General features: G+C 36.6%; 2 protein-coding genes across 2 annotated transcripts; both read left to right on the top strand.

Annotated features, from left to right (window-relative positions):
- Window positions 1–951: 951 nt before the first annotated feature.
- On the top strand, window positions 952–5,874 carry LOC143745324 (alcohol dehydrogenase 1-like). Its single transcript, XM_077237370.1, has 9 exons — window positions 952–1,062; window positions 1,855–1,956; window positions 2,046–2,187; window positions 3,145–3,232; window positions 3,309–3,528; window positions 4,713–4,973; window positions 5,079–5,211; window positions 5,309–5,447; window positions 5,549–5,874. Exons 1-9 carry the CDS (start codon window positions 1,045–1,047, stop codon window positions 5,577–5,579), a joined length of 1,134 nt encoding a protein of 377 aa, XP_077093485.1. The 5' UTR covers window positions 952–1,044; the 3' UTR covers window positions 5,580–5,874.
- A 7,161-nt stretch (window positions 5,875–13,035) lies between these two features.
- LOC143745325 (alcohol dehydrogenase 1-like) lies at window positions 13,036–14,940 on the top strand. Its single transcript, XM_077237371.1, has 2 exons — window positions 13,036–13,248; window positions 14,638–14,940. The coding sequence occupies exons 1-2, from the start codon at window positions 13,171–13,173 to the stop codon at window positions 14,911–14,913; spliced, it is 354 nt and encodes a 117-aa protein (XP_077093486.1). The 5' UTR covers window positions 13,036–13,170; the 3' UTR covers window positions 14,914–14,940.
- The last annotated feature ends 59 nt before the right edge of the window (window positions 14,941–14,999 follow it).

Here is a 14,999-nt window from a genome sequence, read left to right as displayed (position 1 = left end):
TTACAGATACTTACACGTTTCCCGGATGACAAAATAAGTACAATTTACCTTGATCTTCAAATTCAAACAGTTTTCACCCCTGGCTCTTAATGCATCGTGTTTCCTACTGGAGCATCAGTGAATGTTTGAATTTTTTTTAATAGTTGTGTTTGAGTCCCACAATTGTCCTCAGTGTAAAAAAACGGATCTCAAGATCATATAGTCACTACTGGAAAGGGTTCAAATATGCAAAAGATGCTGGAAAACTAAAGAATTTGCAAGACCTGAAGGATTTTATTTTTCTGAAGGACATTGAGCAGTTTAACTTCTCAGGATAAACAAGGAACTCAAGAACAACCAGCACAAAACAAAAACAGTCGTGGATCATCCAGGTAATGACACAGTATTAAGAATCAAGGGTATTTGAACTTTTTAATGGGGACATTTTAATACAAATTTTTTATTTTTTGTCTTGTGGACTAAATGTAAAAATCTTTTGTGTAAAATATCTAATTCAGGTGAGTACTAAATAAAAAATAACATGCATTTTGTATGATCCTTCTTATTTTGTTATTGATATTTCACTGGTTTTGGCCATTCTTCTGTAAGACTCACAAATGAATTAGGTTGAATAGCTGTTAAATTTAAGTACACAATTAGATAATACCAATTCAGGTCAACCAATTACCAAGCAATGCTTAATTTTGTTCAGTCTGTGGTGTAAAAGGTCGCATTATCAATTAAAGAAAATTGAGCAAAACATGGTCAGTGTCCTGCACCAGTAGTAAAAAAAAAATATCACAAATTATATCTGGTGTCTGAATAATTTTTGTTTTGACTGTATCGTATGTGTGTAAATATATATATATATATATATATATATATATAGTTAATAATATGTTAATTTTAGTTCAGTAAAAGAGAGAGAGAGAGAGAGAGAGAGAGAGAGAGAGAGAGAGAGGGAGAGAGAGAGGGAGAGAAATTGCTTCATCCAGAATATAAAAGCGAGTGCCAAAGATTCTCTTTCACTCTTTGCATTCATCTCAGCAACGACTACATTGGGAAATGGCCACTGCAGGGAAGGTTCGTAAACTTGTCTTTTAGTTTCTTTTCATTTTTGCTGCAGAGCAGTTAATGCATTTTTAATATGACTTCAGTCCCTTTATACCTTTACGCTCATTTCCATTGACCTATGGATGAGGAAAAAATTACAATGCAAATACATCTGCAAATAAGATTCAATTTGATCAATTTAATAGCAAAGTTTTAATAAGACTCTCATAAGACTGTTTTCGATGCTTTAAGCCAGGCTGGCAAAAACTGGCTAAAATATGTAAGAAAATGCCTTGTATACAATGAAAAACTTGTGTAGGCTATATGATATGCTGCAATGCAATATTGACTTGCCCCATTGCTAATATAATACTGTGTATATAAAGACTATATATATATATATGTATGTATAAGAGATTTTAATGTCACATGTAAAACTGAGCTGATAAATGTACATATGATTTTTCCCCAAATACCTTTCAAAAAGAATGTTATTTTTTCTTCTGGATTTTATTGGTCCTTCTGCCAGTTTTCTGTCAAATGGAAACTATAGTAAACCATGCTAAAACTACAAAAATGTGCTCTGGCAATTTCATTGGGTTAATATTTATCTGCTATTGTGAAATCACAGATATTTGTGGCTCTATAAACAGATGTTTCATGTTTCCATTGGCTTAAGCCAAACAGCTGGACAACCTCCAACTATATGGTTAGAGAGTGTCGATCATGCAAGCACGCAAGTTCAGCAGTTATATAAACATCAGTAGTCAACCATTAAATATCTATAAAACATGCTGAACCGATCTCTTCTTTCGGCCAAAGGTGATCAAATGTCGGGCTGCCGTTGCCTGGGAGCCCAATGCTCCCCTGATGATGGAGGAAATAGAAGTCGCCCCACCTCAAGAAGGAGAAATACGTATCAAGGTGGGAAATGCCCCATGCAAGTTGTAAAATCAGTTAATACTGTGATATTGTTAACTTATTGATTAAAAAGTTTTTCTCCTGTCTTGAAGGTTGTAGCTACAGGTGTGTGTCACACTGACCTCTACCACCTGTTTGAAGGGAAGGACAAGCGGGGTTTTCCCACAGTGCTGGGACATGAGGGCGCTGGTGTGGTGGAGAGTGTTGGACCTGGAGTCACTGATTTCAAACCAGGTCAATAACTAAAACTACATTTTAACAATGCCTGTCCATGTATTTATTTCTCCTTTAAAGACACCATGAAATCAAAATTGACAATGCTTATTTTTTTAGAACGTTGCATTATTTATTATAAATGATTTATCCATGGACACCATTATTATTATTTTTTAAATGCATATGCACTCTTCATGACGTCTGTCTCGGCGGAGCTAAATATCCTCCACAACTGACTGCAAATAGCATTCAGATCTGCCTTTATTTAGTAACATCCACTTCCTACAATCTAATCAATTGGATCAGGACGAAATCCAGTCTCGTCTAACTGATTTGTTCATGAATGAAATGGGTGCGTCTCAATCAGCTAGTGTAGTAGTCAGGGCACTGATCAGGGAATCTGACATTTTAAGGGCTGTCACAATCACAAAATCCTTCCAGTGCACTGAAACTCCTTAAAATGTCCCACAATGCACCATGAAAACCAGGGAGTATTGATGCTCATTACCCTTAAGTTCTGAAGCACGAAACAAAAATCACGTGAACCAATGATGCAGTAGATGTTTTGAAAAAAAAAACGTTAGGCCTATTTAATAACATTTCAGCATAAACATTCATCGCATTGAACATAATCTAGCTAACATTTATAATTTATTTACAGCTGAAATGTTGCATGTATATGTAACAAGCAAAGTATACCATTATGTACTTTAAATAGCATTAAAAATAATGTCAGAAAGATATCAGTTCTGCTGCTGTTCATAAATGCCAGGAGTGATGGTCTACAATATCGCAGGAAATCTGTCATCAGTGTCCCAATGTGTATAGTGAGCCTGAGTCCTTACTGTCCTTTACAGTGCCCGAATTCATGTACACGATATACTGATTCACTACCTAAGAAGTTAGGGAGCTGATTGAGGTGCATTCGTTATGCAAGTAAAATAAATGAATACATCTGTATATTGTGTTGAACAGGTGATAAGGTCATTCCGCTCTTCATTTCTCAGTGTGGAGAATGCAGATTCTGCAAGTGTCCAAAAACAAACCTGTGTGACCGCAGCTGGTGAGAAACAAACACAATACAACGGTTTACATATACTCAATTTCTTGCTTTTTAGATATTTTTTTTCCTCTGGCAGGACAAGTAATTATCACGACATCATGTCTGATCCCACAACACGTTTTACTTGCCGTGGTCAGGCCATCTTGCAGTTCATGGGCACCAGTACCTTCTCTGAGTACACCGTCATGAACCAGATTTCTGTGGCAAAGATTCATGATGATGCTCCACTCGACCGCGTGTGTCTGCTCGGCTGTGGCATCGCTACTGGTTATGGAGCTGCTGTCAACACAGCTGGGGTGAGTATAGATGTTGTGTGTATTCAAGAAGTGTTTGGATACTCAAGCCACACTTCACAGAATGTCTTTGCTTTATAAAACAAAATGTTGAATTCAAGGGTCATTCATTTAAAGAAAAAGAGCACAAGCATACTTTAAGAAAACAATTTATAAAGACAAACATTGAAAGTTAATGTCAGCTGTGATGATAAGATCTTTATTTTATACAACTGCAGTTAATATTGAGTAATTTAGGCTTGGTTTCACAAACAGGGATTAGATTAAGATTAGATTAGATTAATTAAAAAAAAACATTACTGGTTTGCATCTTGAGACAACATAGCACCGACATCTTTTAAGATATGGCAGTGCAAGTTGCTTTCAGTTAAAACAGATCAAACATGCATTTTAGTCTGGGACTAGGCTGAAGCCTTATCTGTGGAACCAGGGGTTATAGATTTTAAACAAAATATTTACTTTAGATTTTAAGTTAATATTTCAATAATTTAACAACATATTCAAGAGCAAGATTTTCTTATGTCTGTTAATGGTCACATGATATGCAGGTAAAATACTTATTTTTTTCAATGAAAGGTTTTATTTTTAATGTTTTTATTTTAAAATGATTTATTGTAATATTCATTTTAATGATTTAATAAATAATTAACAGTTCAATAACTCGCTAACATCAGTGTATTACAGAATGGATCAGTGTGTTGGTTAAGTGAATAATTCAATGGCTCATTCATAAATAGCTCATTTCCACGGAAGCGCCCTTCAGAGGTCGCATTTGTCAAAAAATATGTCTCTACAAAATATATATTTTGTAGAGACTTTTAAAGTCATCTGGATAACTTTCAGCTGGTACCGTCATGCAGACAATACAGAGTTCAGAGCTGTAAACTGAATCTATTTAATATCTCCTATGTGTTCCTATCTATTTTTCTAGCTAGACTTTGTTTTTCTTAAACTGTTAAACCCTCTATATAAAGGATTTGGACACCTTCTGTATACATATTTGCAAATTGCAACAACAAAAAATACAAGTTTGTAGATGCCAGTTTGTTTATCATCTAATACAAATAAATTCATGCATTTAAGGGTGACTAAAGTGTCCAAATCATTTTTGTGGCTTGAATAATAAAGTGAATTTTGAGTTGCATTACAATAGTGAATGTTTTTTGTGTGTGTGTGTCTGTGTGAAGGTTACACCAGGCTCTGTGTGTGCAGTGTTTGGACTGGGTGCAGTAGGTCTGGCTGCTGTCATGGGCTGTAAAAACGCTGGAGCCTCTCGCATCTTTGCTGTGGATATTAATGAACAGAAGTTTGAGAAGGCAAAGGTCTTTGGTGCCACCGATTTTCTGAATCCAAAAGCATATAATAAACCAATCTCTGAAGTACTGGCAGAAATGACCAATGGAGGAGTGGACTTCTCGCTCGAGTGTGTGGGAAACACTGAAGTAATGGTAAGACCTCACTGACATGTATGAAAAAAGCTGCAATTATTTACTTATTTAAAAGCTTTCAGTACTTGGAATCTTTCTGTGTGTGAATTGCGTCTTTGACCTCAGAGGAGCGCACTGGAGTCGTGTGTTAAAGGTTGGGGTGTGAGTGTTATGGTTGGATGGACTGATGTGAAGGACTTTTCTGCACGACCAATTCAGCTCATATCTGGAAAAACCTGGAAAGGATCTCTGTTTGGTGGTAAGCAGGCAGTCAGTTAATACTTTCTATGGCTTTCAGAGAAGGGACTTGAGTACATGCCTGTACATACAGTACATTCACTTTTGTTTATGTAAAGGTTTTAAGAGCAAGGACTCTGTTCCAAAACTGGTTCAAGACTACATGTCCGGCAAAATAAAGCTTGACGAGTTTATAACAAACAAAATGAGTCTGGAGCAGGTCAACGATGCCATCAATCTCATGAAGACTGGAGAATGGTACATTTTTCACTCTCATCTTTCTGTGTGTGAGCCTGAGGTTAATATTGGAAAAAACATTTGAATAAACATAGAACTAACATTTGTTTTCTATGTTACAGCATTCGATCCATCCTGAATATATCCAAATGAGAAGCAAATCATCTTCACCCAATCATATTCTAGGCCACAGTTATATTCCCTTTATTCTCTTCTCCCTCTTTGCCGTATTTGAGTAACAGCTGGGTAACCAGCTTCAAGTAAGAGCTTCAAGGATTCTCTTTAATAGCATTTTCCAGCACTCAGCTTTATGAAGTGAGTCACAAGTGCATGTAAACGTTAATGTTTAGCATCAAAAACTTCGGTTCATCTGCAAGGCAAAATAGTTCTGAGAAGTTTTACAAGAAAATGTTATCTGTGGCAAATAAAAAAGAGACAAGCATGTAAATCATTGCAAGTGGTTTTGTATAACCAATTTATGATGCCGTCAAAATAGTTTATTTCTCTCCTCTAAGCCAGACACTCCAGCATTTGTCTCGCTTACATAATAATCATGGGAATGTTGGGAAGCACCAAAATATTTGCAGCTGCACCCAGCAGCTTGAACTTATAACCTGCCAAACTGATCCAAACACTGATACACATGTTAATACTTTACAGTATGTCTCTCAAATGATTTTTCATATCTGTCTGTCTTGGGTGGTCAATTCAGTGTCAACTTGTTGAAACCATTTTTCCAGACTCTTCTAAAAATCTTTAAGACAAATTAATGGAAATAGTGCCAGTCCAATAGTGGAACTCAATGCCAGTTTATACTGAAACTATTTCTGAAAGGTTTAGATAAAACTAAAGGTATGAACCTAAATAATGTGAAAGCCAGCAGCAATTATTCAATACACAAACTGCTTGGACGACACTAGAAATGTTTTTCAGCTGCTTTTGACTATATTTTATCAGATATTTTATGACTTCAATACATTTTAATTTCTTTGTGGTAATTGCCGGAGATTCACCCTTCATTTTAAAAGGTTATATAATAGGGCAAAATAAAGGAGAAAATATACTTTAATTCAGCTTGCAAACTGAAATATATCTGCATCAAACCAACAAGTTTGCAACTGCTTTTCAGGCTTTTACATTGCTCTTTAAGTGGCAATGATCAGAACATAATGAAACCATTTGTACTCAACCTAATGTTCACAGGCACATTCTCACTTAAAGATCAATTTAATTGGACCTTATGAACACTGGAAGAAGTTCATGAAAAACATTTGTACAATTTTCAATAACGTTACAAGGCACTCTTTCAGCACTGAAGAGTTTTCATATATCAATCATAATTTGATAAGATTAAAGAATTTGTACCAAACAAACACAGTATTGAGGCATACAAACAATGCCAATAAAAAAATCCACAAGAACTGTATCACAGATGCTTGCTTTGGTGTTGCCACACCTCATAGTCCTCATCAGTGTTGGGGGTAACGCATTACAAGTAACGAGAGTTACGTAATCTGATTACTTTTTCAAGTAACTAATAAAGTAAAGCATTACTTTTAAATTTACAACAAAATATCAAAAAATAAAAGTATAAGTTACTTTGTTTTCCAATTTATTGACTGACACCTCTCCTGTCCCCATGTAGAGAGAAACCAGGAGTAAATGCAGAAGCGTTGTGCAGTTTAAACATGATGGATATTGTAGTTTTAGACTAAATCTCAACATGTATTTACTCATCTCATTTGCACAAAAACAGATTCAGTACTCCTCAAAATGAATAAACAAAGTGAAATGCAAACTCAGAATATTACACAAACCTGCAATAATTAAATGTTAACACAAATACACTTTATGTAGGCCTATTTAACCTAGCTTTATTAACTAATGTCTTTGCTGCTGACCTTCGATGATCGAATTCAACCATACTAAGCAAAAACGACTTTACATAAACATTACATTTGTGTTTTATTTTTTTGTTTTTGTTGCTGAATGAGTGTTAATTCAAATTTCTTCTCTCTTCTTCTGCGATCCAGAATGGCAGCACAGCTGAAAGGTTTGTTCTCTATACTGTACAAATGTGAATTTGCATTTCCTCCATCCTGTGAATAATTTGATGTGTATTTGCCAAAAATAGAACTAAACAAACAAACAAGGCCAGTTCAGGTGAACAAAAAGTAACGCATTGTAACAATGTTTCTAGTTAAACAATATTGTAACACATTGCTTTTAAAACTTTCCCCAACACTGCTTTTTCACAGAATAAAAACATTTGATAAAACAAGGACGTAAGTGAGACGAGTTTGCATTCTCTGCAGGTCTGATTTCATCACATTGTACAATGCTCGAATCATTCAGAATGTGTCTTTTTGACAGGATGTTACTCACAGTTTTTGAATGCATTGACCACAGTAGCTTCGTACCACAGAGAAACCAATAGCATGGGCATGTTTCTGGATGATGTTCCCTAGGTTACAATATACTAGGCTTCGCTAGACACAAGACAGCAACAAACCACCTCAGTTCACAACACAGACATCCCGCTGTGCGAGTCTGCCCTCTAAAGGTCATTACATCAAATGAGACAAATTTACTGTAGTAGTGTACACCATAAAGGTCTTCAACACTGCTGCTGGGGACCCAGGGTGTAAGTCAATCAGCTCCCAGCTTCCAAGGTTGTGAATCAGTTTATTAAAAAAGAAAATGCAAGAAAGAAACTGGCTCACTACACATTGGGACATTGAAGATTCTATTTCACTACTGCTTTTTATGAACAACTGCAGAACTGATTTCTTTTACATAATTTTTTGTTATTTTTAAAGTAGCCTACATTATGATAAATACTTTTACATATAGGCCTACATGCAACATTTCATCCGTAAATAAATTATAAATGTTAGATTATGTTCATTACGTGTCTAGCGATGTATGTTTATGCTGAAGTATAATTAGAGAATGGTTTGTGTTTAAAAACAAACAAAGATTTATTGCGTGTCATTATGTTTATTGAGTTGGTCCGTGTGATTTATTTTTCGTACTTCAGAACTTGCGTTAAGGGAACATAGTACATTTACATTTTTTACTTTTATTCATTTAGCTGACGCTTTTATCCAAAGCGACTTACAATTGCTATATTTCAGAGGTCGGACACCTCTGGAGCAACTAGTCTTATCCACTGCGCCACCACCACCCCATAGTAGTGAGCATTGATTCTCCCTGATTTTCACAGTGCATTGTGGGACTTTTTAGGGAGCGAACGTTTCAGTGCACTGGTAGGAATTTGTGACTGAGACAGACAGTGCCCTGACTACTGATTACTGAACACTTTTTATTTGTGTTTGTAGGTCTGAACCTAATCCCTCTCCAAAGCGCAATGGGCTGTGGGCAATATTAGCCTTACAGTGTACACGGATCCACACTTCGACAATCTACCAGAAATAGTAGACCATCTTGGGACTTTTGGCATACTCTTTTCAACATACTATGCTTTGGGCCATACTTATTCATACTATTTAGGATGGATAGTATGCACATCATTTGTAGGGACACAAAAAAGTTTCAGTGTGTTTCAGCCTATGGAAGCCTAGGGTTCTTGACTCAATTTTACAAAAAGGTTCTATATAAGGAGATGCCTGCATTCTCCGCACCCGCTGTGGAGGGCAACCCCTCATTCTCCCCTTCAACATGTCTTGGGAAATATTCATGCTTGGGAAATATTCACCCAAAAACTTTGATTTTGATTTCATGGGGACTTTAAGCTGCTCATTATGTAACTGTGAATATCTCCTACAAAAAAAGAAAAAGAAACACTTGACAAAAGGACCAACTCTCATAAGATTAAATTCACTCAATAGAGTAACAATCAGAAATCAACTATCTCAGGGGCCGTCTATATATCTTTACTAGAGTTAGAGTTAGAGAGAGAGCGAGAGAGAGAGAGAGAGAGAGAGAGAGAGAGAGAGAGAGAAAGAGAGAGAGAGAAAGAGAGAGAGAGAGAGAGAGAGAGAGAGAGAGAGAATAGAGAGAGAGAGAGAGAGAGAGAGAGAGAGAGAGAGAGAGAGAGAGAGAGAGAGAGAGAGAGAGAGAGAGAGATTGCTTCATCCATTTAAAACCAGAGTATAAAAGCGAGTGCCAAAGATTCATCTCAGCAACGAAATGGCCACAGCAGGAAAGGTTCATAAACTTGTCATTTTTTTCTTTTCATTTGTGCTGCAGAGCAGTAAATGCATTTTTAATATGACTTCAGTCCCTTATTTACGCTTATTTACATTGACCTATTGATCGCATAGGGGAAAAAAGTACAAAGCAAAGACATCTACAGTTAAGTTTAACTCGTATTCTCTCTGTAAGACTGGAAAAACTGGAAGGACTTTAAGAGAGGGCCACTCTCTCAGAAAACAAAGGAATTAACATTTAAACTCCCCCTCATGCACTATTGAGACGAAGGTCTCCTCCCTCATCCTAATCTACATTTCTCTCCCCCATTCTTCATCCTGGCAGAGATCATCCAAACTCACACAAGAATCGAAATGATTTAATATGAATGAATATCATCGAGTATGATACATGTTTGGTATTGTTTGAAATGTCTCAGTGCGACTGGTACAAATGTCTCATTCCGAAAGAAGTAAACCAAAAGGTAATAAAGTTAAGAAGTTTATAAATATCTTCCACACTGGAGGGTGTGTCTTTGAGTTAACACCTTCTGACCATTTGACTGAATGCTAATTTTCCACTGCTAGCAAATGGTGACTTAGGCCTACAGGTAAATTTCCACTGTGGATGAGGTTTAGATTTGAAATGAGGTCCTGGTATATAATGAAACGCAGCGAGAGCTCGGGGCCTTTCTGTATCTCAGGTCAGCCCGTGAATGCTGAGGGATGCCGAGACTCAGCATTCAAGTATGTCTTTGTCGGGTAAACATTTTTCCTCTTTGTTCTAGAGCATTTGATGTTTTGCATTGACGATGAAAATGTAATGATACATTTACCTGACATATTAAATGTGATATTTGATTATTCTAATTGGCTTTGACATTATTTTCATTCAAGAGTTTAAAAGAATAGTAAAACATTCACTCACATTTTATGATACACGGATATCATTAAAACCCTTTTCATTTATGGAGTCAGATGAAATAACGAGTTAATACATATGAGAAAGGTATTGCATTTAACCAAAAATCGCTTTGCCATGAGAAAAGACGGAACAGATTCCAGTTCTAACTGGATAAACGACTCAATCCGACCCCGTGCTTAACAGCTTCAATTTAGTTTTTTCTCACACATAAAGCTTGGAATCCCTTGGAAATGTCCTTGTTTTTCCATGAAAACACACAAGAAATAGTTTAAATAGGAAATATAGCAAATTAAATGAATAAGAAAATGTAGTCATTGACAGACTTATAAATGATAATTTTTAATTAAAATAATGATTGTGTTCTTCAAACTTTGCTTTCATAAAAAAGCAACCTTTACAGCCTTGTAGATCTTTGCCATTCTAGCTGTCAATTTTTCAAGGTAATCTGATAACATGTCACCCTATGCTTCCTAGAGCATCTCCCACAAGATGGATTGGCTTGATGGACACTTCCTCTGTACCATACAGTCAAGCTGAATGCTTCCACAACAGCTCAGTAGAGTTCAGATCCAGAAACTGTGATGGCCACTCGATTACAGACAGAAATCATGCCGACTGCTTCTTTCCTATATAGATTAGGCATAGTTTGGAGGTGTGTTGTGGGTCATTATTCTGTTATAGGATGAAATTGGCCCCAATCAAGTGCTGTCTACAGGGTATGGCATGACGTTGCAAAATGTAGCCTTCCTTCTTTAAGATCCCTTTTACCCTGTAAGAATGTCCCATTTTACCACCACCAAAACACACCAGGACCATCACACTGCCTCCACCATGATTGACAGTTGGCATTAAGCTCTCCACGTGCATCTTTTCCTTTGTTCTGTGTCTAACAAATGTTCTTCTTTTTGACCCAAACACCTCAAACTTGGACTCATCGGTCTGCAACACATTTTTCCAATCTTCCAGTGTCTGTGCTCTTTTTCCCATCTTAAGCTTTTCTTTTTATTGGCTGATCTGAGATATGGCTTTTTCTTTGCTATACTCTGCCTAAGCTCAGCATCGCCTCTTCACTGTTGATGTCGACACTGGCGTTTGGGCCTACCATTTAGTGAAGCTGTCAGTCAAAGGCCTGTGAGACAACCGTTTCTTAAACTAGACACTAAGGCAGGTGTGTCCAATCTGGAGCGCCACTGTCCTGTAGAGTTCAGCTCCAACTCCAATTAAACACACCTAAACCAACTGATCAAGGTCTTAGGCATACTCGAAACATCCAGGCAGGTGTGTTAAGGCAAGATGGAGCTAAACTCTGCAGAAAAGTGGCGCTCTGGGTTTGGATAGCTCTGCTCTGAGCTATCTGTCCTCGCGCACAGTTGTGCACCAGGACCTCCCACTCCTCTTTCTCTTCTGGTTAGAAGCAGTTTTCGCTGTTCTTTGAAGGAAGTATAGTTCACAGCATTGTAAGATCATTTTAGTTTTTTGTTGTTGTTGTTTTTGCAATTTCCCGCATTGAATAGCCTTCATTTCTCAGCAAAAACAATAGACTTACATGTTTCCAAAGAAAGTTATTTGTTTCAAATGTGGGTCTGTAATCAAAACCCATAGGTCCCGATGCACCAGAGACTCAGGTAATCTAAAGATGGCCACTTTTATTGATCCCTAATCAGTGCAACAGTTTACAGCTGTGCTTACACAATTGCACTTTTTTTAATGATAAATTTGCCTTTTAAAATTGTTATAAACACAGGACTAATGGTTGCTGATAATGGGCTTCTGTGCAACTGTAGATCTTTCTTAAACAATCAGATGTTTCCAGCTACAATTATCATTCACAATATTATCAATGTCTGCACTGTATTTGTGAATAATTTGTTTTTCTATAATGGAAAACAAGGAAAATTTCAAGTGATCCCAAACTTTTGAATAGCAGTACAGTATATATATTTTTTTTAAATGAAAAAAACTTTCATTAGAAATGTTTGAGTGCTAAAATTAAATAAAACTAAAACTGATATGAATTAAGTCTAAATACAAATCTTTTAAAAAATATATAAATAAAATGACAAACATATCAAAATGAATAAAACTTAAAATTAAAACTTTAAATATAAATGTTAAAACATTATATGATAGTATATAAATAATACTAACATAACACTGACTTCACATTCTTTTGTGTTCCACTGAATAAATAAGTCATACTGGTTTGGAACAACATGAGGGCGAGTAAAAGACGACAGAATTTTTAAATTCTTTAATTCCCTTTAACTGTGAGTGTAAATATGTATATGCTCATTATAAGCTAAAAAATATTTATATTGCTGTAAACTAAAAATACATCTGTGTATTGTGTTGAAAAGGTGATAAGGTCATTCCACTCTCGGTCTCTCCGTGTGGAGAAAGCAGATTCTGCAAATGTCCAAAAACAAACCAGTGAAATCGCAACTGGTGAGAAACAAACAGAACAAGTGTGACATATTTCATCCTTCTGGTTTTTATTTTTGAAAGCTTACGTTTTTGTCTTTTTGTGGCAGGATAAATGAATATGTTGATTTTATGTCATATCCCACAACATGTTTTACTTGCCGTGGTCAGTCCATCTTGCAGTTCACAAGCACTGGTACTTTCTCTGAGTACTTCGTCATGAACCAGATTTCTGTGGCAAAGATTCATGATGATGCTCCACCGCGTGTGTCTGCTCGGCTGTGGCATCGCTACTGGCTACGGCGCTGCTATCAACACAGCTGGGGTGAGTATAGAGACTCAAGAAGCATTTATACACTTACCATTTTTGCTCTGTCAAAGAAAACAATTCCAAACAAAGCAAAAGCAGAATCAACAGTTGTTAGTCTATGAGAAACACACATTGTGTGTTAATTCATGAGTGAATCAGATATGTCGATGATTCATGACTCATCACCACATCCGAATATGATTACGTCCCTACTACATATTATGCAAAAAGCTGTAGGCTACATGAAATGAGTAACATGCACAGTATTCATAAATAGGGGGAAAATATCTGCATGACCTAGAGCCTAGGCTACTACTTCCAACAGGATTCTAAAGTGCCCATCCATTGTGATATTACTTTACTGTAAGAAAAAAAAGAAGGAAAAAAAATGTTAAATGCCCTGATAGAAAATTACTAGTAGCCTATATTTCCCGTCAAGTTTACGGACTTTCCTTCAACCCTAAAACACAAATATGAGCAAAATCTGTGAAGACTCTATAGGCCAACAGGTACACTGGAACATATTTTTACGCACTTTTCTTCTAGTTGTATTAGAAGAATTTAAAAGGATTAAAAGAAGAGAAATCAATAATAATATCTTCCCAGTAATTAAAGGTATATTTAAAAATTTGGCCCTCTTGTGGTTAGGATTTTAAACTGACTAGCTGAAGTTGTTACTGTAGCTATACCCATTAGACAAGGTACTTCGTGTTCTCTTTTGCCAGGGAGAATCCCTGTGGTTCAGATTTAGTGGGCTCCAAATTATAAACATTCCTTGCTTGTTGTGACCATATAAATGCCTCATTAGCAGCAGTTTCTATGGGCAGCTATACGGAAGCTATCCGCCATTGGAACGGTCAAAGCCGGTCCATGAACATTCAAGAACAAGTTGACAGTGTCTGCAACCGTAGTTAGACACATGTGTGAATATATCAGCAAGCAGATGATTTTGCTAAACTAACACGTTGCAAGATGAATGTCTCAGCTAGCACGACATTAAAAGGTTACCATAGTAAAAGTAAAGACATTCACAATCTCACCTGCGAAAGGTTAACCCATTTCTTCAGGAATTTAAATATCGGTGGTTTCACCATAGACGTATACGTAGATTGCACATCTGACCACTCCAGACCATAGACTGTCACGTGCCTGCCATTTTGGAATGGTCAACATGTCGTCACTCAAAGTAACAATCAATGATTCCACAACATTGCACAGCTTCTGGTTGTGAAACCGCCGAGATTTAAATTCTTGAAGAAATCAGAAAACCTTACACAGCTGAGAATGTGTTGGTTTGTGTCCTAATAGTTTTATTTATTTTTATTATTTAGTTCTTTGTGGATTAAATAGTGAGGTGAATGTTGAGGTGCAATACAATAGTGATTTGTGCGTGTTTGTGTGCAGGTTACACCAGGCTATGTGTGTGCAGTGTTTGGACTGGGTGCAGTAGGTCTGGCTGTCGTCATGGGCTGTAAAAACGCTGGAGCCTCTCGCATCTTTGCTGTGGATATTAATGAACAGAAGTTTGAGAAGGCAAAGGTCTTTGGTGCCACCGATTTTCTGAATCCAAAAGCATATAATAAACCAATATCTGAAGTACTGGCAGAAATGACCAATGGAGGAGTGGACTTCTCACTCGAGAGTGTGGGAAACACTGAAGTAATGGTAAGACCTCACTGACATGTACTCTACAATATGTAAAAGCTGCATTTATTTATTTGTTTAAAAACTTTCAGCACTAAACCAGTGCTCAGTTAAAGTGGTCT

This window comes from Siphateles boraxobius, unplaced genomic scaffold, assembly GCF_051911475.1.
Source record: "Siphateles boraxobius isolate OS27281-9 unplaced genomic scaffold, OSU_SipBor_1 20, whole genome shotgun sequence".
Lineage (NCBI taxonomy): Eukaryota > Metazoa > Chordata > Actinopteri > Cypriniformes > Leuciscidae > Siphateles > Siphateles boraxobius.
Note: the sequence above shows the minus strand (reverse complement) of the source record. Positions and strands in the feature narration are given on the sequence as shown.

Coding starts and splice junctions, on each gene's coding strand:
- LOC143745324 (XM_077237370.1), top strand. Junction 3,529..4,712: donor CTGCTGTCAACACAGCTGGG/GTGAGTATAGAT, acceptor GTCTGTGTGAAG/GTTACACCAGGCTCTGTGTG. Junction 4,974..5,078: donor TGGGAAACACTGAAGTAATG/GTAAGACCTCAC, acceptor CTTTGACCTCAG/AGGAGCGCACTGGAGTCGTG.
- LOC143745325 (XM_077237371.1), top strand. CDS start 13,171: ATGATGATGCTCCACCGCGTGTGTCTGCTCGGCTGTGGCATCGCTACT. Junction 13,249..14,637: donor CTGCTATCAACACAGCTGGG/GTGAGTATAGAG, acceptor GTTTGTGTGCAG/GTTACACCAGGCTATGTGTG.